General features: G+C 54.6%; 1 protein-coding gene across 2 annotated transcripts in view; it reads right to left on the reverse strand.

Moving 5' to 3' along the window:
* TMEM181 (transmembrane protein 181) overlaps positions 1-5,479 on the reverse strand; it is a 47,490-nt gene extending 42,011 nt beyond the window's left edge. The window contains exon 1 of one of the 2 annotated variants that reach the window (XM_027082320.1): positions 5,348-5,479. In XM_027082320.1, the coding sequence (XP_026938121.1) occupies positions 5,348-5,355 (8 nt within the window). In that variant the 5' untranslated portion in view covers positions 5,356-5,479. The remainder of the gene's footprint in view (positions 1-5,347) is intronic. The other variant, XM_027082311.1, reaches the window with a different exon arrangement.
* Between the last annotated feature and the right edge of the window lie 521 nt (positions 5,480-6,000).

The raw sequence follows: 6,000 nt of genomic DNA on the forward strand, positions 1-6,000 counted from the left end.
CCATGAGAGGACGGCTGGGAAACTTACTCTGCAGGGCCCTCCACAGGCGAGCACCATCTTCACTTACTGGGGCTCCTTGGCATGATGCTGCTCTAGGCCTCTCTTCTCTACTCTCACTCCCCAGGCGACCTCATCCTGTTTCAGGCTTTAGAGACAATGCACATGCGAGCACTTCCACATTCGTATCTCAGCCCAGCTGGACTCTGGACTTCCATGAAAAGCCTACTTGACAGCTCCACTTGGATATCTGGTAGGCATCTCGAGTGTGACGCATCGAAAACCAGACCCCTGACCTCCCGCTGAGGTCACACCCTTGTTCAGACGCCCTTTCCTTCACCGGCCAGCGGGAAAGCCTGTGTCCCCATTAGGGCCATCAAGCACTCCCGACAGGCCACAGCCAACACTCCTTTTCCCACTAAGCACTTCTCCCTCCCACGCAGGTCTCAGAGGAGTTAATAAAGCGGCACTAGAAAGAAACTGTAGGGGAGGCAAGCACTCGATGAGCCTCTTTATGGGCCTGGAGCAGAATGACCATGAAATGGACAGAACTCGGGTGAGCAGAGAGGGCGAGAAAATGCCTCGAGGTACGTCTCTAAGCAATGCAGAGAGCAGGATGGGAGGAAACCAGCACCACAACCTCTGCCTTTGACGGAGCCCCTGGGGCCAACCAGCATGTGTCCAGGCAGGAGAAAACAGCACCAGGAGCTGCAGGGGTCTCAGAATCACGTTGTGTGTTTTTTTGTTTTTTTGTTTTTTTGAAAACCAAAGCAAGCACTGATAGATATTCAATCTGAAGACTTCTTTCCCAGAAAAATGCCATCATGGATCTTGTCCAAGTTTGACGCATCTTTATGACACCACAGAATTACATATTCCGTCTCAGCCCCTCAAGTCACGGTGCAGCAGGCAGGTAAGACTGAAACTGCCTCGGGATTACAAACTTTGCTGTTTGCTCACCTCATACCCAGATTTCCCACTTTAGAATTAAAAAATTAGAGTCTGGGCAGTGGAAAGGGATTTTTGATCTCTCAGCCTGTTCTCAAGTTTTAGTTAGGATTTTATTTTTCTCACAATCTGTATAAAAATCATTTGTCTCCCGGGGCCCAGAGCACTGGCCTGGTGCCCGTCAGGCTGGGTTCAAATCCTGGCTCCCCCACTTCCCTGGGCAACCAGGTAATTTCTCAGGATGTCAGCATCCTCGTCTGCAAACCAGAGACAGGCAGAATGACACCCACAGGACCAGTGGGAGCACAGACGAAAAATGAAACACTTAGAACAGTGTAGTAAGCACAGAGGAAGAACTCAATTGTGTCAGTTATTAATAGTAATGGTTGTGCTTTTCCCCTGCCCCCTTTTTTTTTTTAATCTCAGTTTTCATCCAACCGATATCCCTGATGATCCACTACGTAAAATGTCCCCTCCTCTGGTTCAGAACCCAACTAACTGCAGGAAAGGGCAGGAGGGCTCAGTGTTCCCTACGCACCTACTTGGTACCCAGCCAGGTGCTTCCCTGTGAGGCAGGTATCATCAGCCCATTTTATATATGGGAAAATAGAGGCTGGGGAAAGTATACACCCACTTAGGTCCCGGTCAGCAGGAGACAGAGGTGGGATTTGAATCCACAGGGTCAGGGGTGGAAAGGAGGCCCACCACTCCCTCACTCTTTGGCACCCTCACGAAACTTTCCTTTTTAAATAACCCACCATTTAGTAGGGTTTGAGAGGGAGAAACTCTGAGAAGAACAGAATAGGAATTCTGAAATTTCAATCAACCAACTTGAATATATCACAGAAAAATTATCTTTAGTTGTTCAAAAAAGCCATTATACAAACATTCAAGGCCCAACGACCTCAAAAAGTATTTTAATGAACGATGTTCTAAGCTTCTCAAGGAACCAAGAATTCATGTGTATCCTTGCTAGGCCGCAAGCCCAGTGACTCACAGCCAGGAGCGCGTTGGTCAGGTCATCGAATACCCTTCCCACGGCAAACAGAACAAAGAAGCCGGCCACATACTGGGCAGTGTGGCCCAGTGGTTAAGAACTTGGGCTCTGGAGGCCGACTGCCTAGGCTGGAAGGCCCCTGTACCACTGACCAGCAGGGTGACCTGGGGGGAACAACGTCACCTCCCGGGGCCTCTGGTTCCTGAACTGTAAAATTCAGGAAACTGAGGGACCCCACCTCCGAGGGCTGCTGTGACAATGAAGCGAGTTATGGCAAGGGAGCCTTGCTAACACTCAGTCTGGGCCAGCTGTTACTGAGGCAGGGGAGTATATCGACCTCAAGACTGTGGGCCCTAGAGCCCACTCCCGGGCTTCCATCCTCTGTGACTTACTAGCCATGACCTGGAGAAACGCACTTGACTTCTCTGCACCCCCGTTTTCTCATCTGTAACACTGGGATAAGAGAAAGTTCTTCATGGGAAGGGTGGTTATGAGGCTTACGTGAAACAACGTACGTGAAGTGCTGCAGCAGAACCTGGTACGCGGTAAACGCCATGTCATCTTTCATTAGCTTTACAGATCCTTCTGGCTCTGAAAATAAATTACCCTAAGGGACGCAATCCTAAACAACTCTATGGCTGCAGGAACAGGATTCTGACCCAGCTCTGCTGTCTCCTCAAGCACCAGGACACTCAGAAGGCCTGGGCCACAGCAACCACAGCTGGACTCCACTGTGCTCATTTGTGCCACCCCTTCGCTGCTGCAGAAAAGAAATCTAAATAACACACTTCTGCACTTAAATGCACCCAGGATGACGGAGACATGTAAAACACACTCTTTAAAAACTGGCTGTAAATGCCAGGGTTTCCCTGGTGGCGCAGTGGTTGAGAGTCCACCTGCCGATGCAGGGGACACACGTTCGTGTCCCAGTCTGGGAGGATCCCACATTCCGCGGAGCGGCTGGGCCCGTGAGCCATGGCCGCTGAGCCTGCGCGTCCGGAGCCTGTGCTCCTCAACGGGAGAGGCCACAACAGTGAGAGGCCCGCGTACCGCAAAACAAAACAAAACAAAACAAAAAAAAACTGGCTGTAAATGCCAATTAAGACACACAAGAGGCAACCTGATTGAAGTTTGCAGAGAAATGCTAGTTAAGAGCAAAGAAACAAATGAACCTGAGAAATCTCGGCCACGCAGGGCCCACGCAAGAACCACTCAAACAGGTGTTCCTGTTAGTCACATTTAGCAACTGATTGAGACACGCCCTACCCCATCCTCCCACCCCCACCCCCACCCCCACCGGAACTCTCAGCGCTCTTGCTTCCCTGGCATCATCAGAAAAGGAATGGAGTTTGCAGGAAACTTAAGCATAAAGTTTTTAGAACTGGGAACTCTTTTTGTCTGACTGATTTTGGTGGCAATCTCTCCTGCCCTCTTGAAAAGAATAGGCTGGGCTGCACCTGAACAGGGAGGTCAGTGCAACAGGACTGCGTGAATCCCCCGGCCCCTAGGTGTGCTCCTGCAGGCCCCTCTATCCTCTTCCAATCTCCCCCAGCCTGTTCCTTCTCCTGGCTTCTCTTCCCGCTCCTGTCACTTCTCACCTTTGTCGCCACGGGTCTCCTTGTCATATCTGCCAACAAGAGCACTTTGACCCTACCAGGCGCTGAAGTCCCGCACACGCTTCAGATTTTCAGGCTTTTTTTTTTTTTTTGGTAAGATGTTTATTGGCTGCCAAAGACTTTTTGTGACTTGCAGGTCCCTGCCGTTCTGAGTGCTGGACGATGGTCGCTGGCTGACCTCCAGAGAAGCACACCCCTGGCCCCTTGCTCAACAGGAGAGCATCTGCATGGCCTACCCTCCGCAGGGGGGGAGCGACTCGAAGGCTCCACTCAAGTCCTTCATTCAAACTGTGGTTTTACAGCTCCTCCGTTAGTTATTGGCTCAGCCTGGTCTACTTGGCTGTCAGGTAACAGAGCACAGGGCTCCCGCAGGAGACACGGACTGCAGTCAGCTACCACCCACACGGCTTCAAACTCTCTGCCTCTCCACATCCTAGGGAGATCACGCCACCACATGCCACCCTGGCTGCCGTGCAGTGCGGGCCCAAGGAGACTCGGTATGCGAGGACCTCCTAAACATGCTACGTTGTCACTCCGCCACAAGGTCACAATTTCACGCAGTATTCCCAGCGGTGCTATTCACATATACCACAAAGGAATGGCGCCCCCGGAGCTGGAGAGAGGCAGTACTGCTAGCCTATCTCCGTCTAGGGTTTAATTAAAAGACAGACCTCTGAAACACCCATCTGGGACTGACATTTTGTGCAAGTCAGCTTTCCTATGTTGTGTTAAAGTGATCAAGTCAGAAACTTCTACAGAAGCAGGAGGAAAAACCTTTCCTTCCACCACACGTGTTTGCATTCAGGCAACACACTCAGATCTTGCGTCTGGTATGTCCACAGTCAGAGAAATCAGCAGGGGTCCACTGCAAACCTCTAAAACCTCAAATGCACAGAGAAACTCACACAGTCCCGCCTTAGGGCCGCCTTCAATTGTGGGAACCTGCCCGCCAAACCTGCTCCACGCTGCAGAGACTCCGGGCAACCCTTCTCTCCACATTTGGAACTCAAGTGCTAAACTTCTTTTTAATTCTCTCTCCTCCTTTTCCGTACGTCCCCTGAGGGGCACCCAGGTGACTCTGTTGCATCAAAAGCAAGCTTTAGGGATGGCGTCCATGGGGCCCTGGACAGGTTTTTCCTCATTAAAACCCCTGAACTTCACAGAAATAATAGGTCCGAAGTCAGCATATTGTAAAACTCATAAACCTCGGTATCCCCGAGATCTAAAGAGGCTGCAGCAGGCTCCCAAAATCATCAAAAAGCCAATGGAGAGCGCCTCTCCCTACCTGGCGCTGGGCTCCATCACAAAAAGCAGTAGGGCGCCCAGGGCGCTTTTCACAAGAGGTGACGAACAGGGCCACTGCCCGGGGCACGGGATCACCACCTTCCCAGCGGGGAGGCCGGGCGGGGGCTCCGGGAGGGACCAGCCACTCCTCAGCCATCTCCTTGGAGCTGCGCTGGGGAAGGACGGGGGTCACCCGGCTCTCCGGGAACGAGCAGGGCCAGTGCTGGCCTCGCAGGGCCTTCCTGAGATGCGCTCGGGCCAAGGCCCGCCCTGGATCCCTGACCCCGTCTCCGCTACTAACTCCGGCCGGGCCGGCAGGCCCGTGGAGGGGCCCCTGAGCCGAGTCACCCCCACGAAGCCCCGGCTGCGCCCCGAGCTCCACGTGGGCGGGGGGACCCGCGGCAGGGCTCCCGGGAGCGGGACGCGGGAGCCCCAAGTCCGGGCCCGGGCGCCCGGGGGACCCCTGCCCCGCACCCCCTCACGCGCCGCCCGGGCCTGCACTCACGGTTCCATCGCGGGGCCCCAGCCCTCGGCGCCGGGCGGGCTCGGGGCACAGCAGCCGCGGCAGCCGCAGCCGGAGCCAGAGCCGGAGCGACGGCGGGCCGGGAGCTGCCGGCTCCCTGCAACTCGTCAGAGCCCGACGCTCGGCCGCGGTCACGTGCGCGGAAGCGGCTCGCGCGGCGGGGGGGAGGGGCCGGGGGAGGGGGCGCCGGCCGGGCTGGCGGGGCCCAGCGGCGCGTCCACCTCCCCTGCGCCCCGGGAGCGCCGAGGCCGCCCTGGGAGGGGGGGTTGGTCAGACTAGGGTTCACAAGAGAATGAATGAAGGACCTGACTCTCACTCCTTGTCCCTAGCCGAGGGGACAGCACGTCAATTCACTCACCCTCCTCCATCAGGGCATGAGAAAGGCCGTGGGAGTCCATGAATGTCCCGCCGTTGTCTGAAAGGCCCCTTGGTGTCTGCATTTTTCTGGGGGGAGGATCTATACGTTTTCATATTCCCAAAGAGGTTTGTGACCCCAAAGATGTTAAAAGCCAGGGCAAACCTCTGACACCCCCAAGTGATGACGACAGGAGAGCCTTCCCAGCTCTTTCCGGTAGCTTCTCCCGCAAACCTTTTCTGAATTACAGCTACCATAGCGTGCAGATTTTCCGTCCGCT

Source organism: Aethalodelphis obliquidens, unplaced genomic scaffold, assembly GCF_003676395.1.
Source record: "Aethalodelphis obliquidens isolate GAN/ISIS:26980383/991018 unplaced genomic scaffold, ASM367639v1 scaffold3, whole genome shotgun sequence".
Taxonomy (NCBI): domain Eukaryota; kingdom Metazoa; phylum Chordata; class Mammalia; order Artiodactyla; family Delphinidae; genus Aethalodelphis; species Aethalodelphis obliquidens.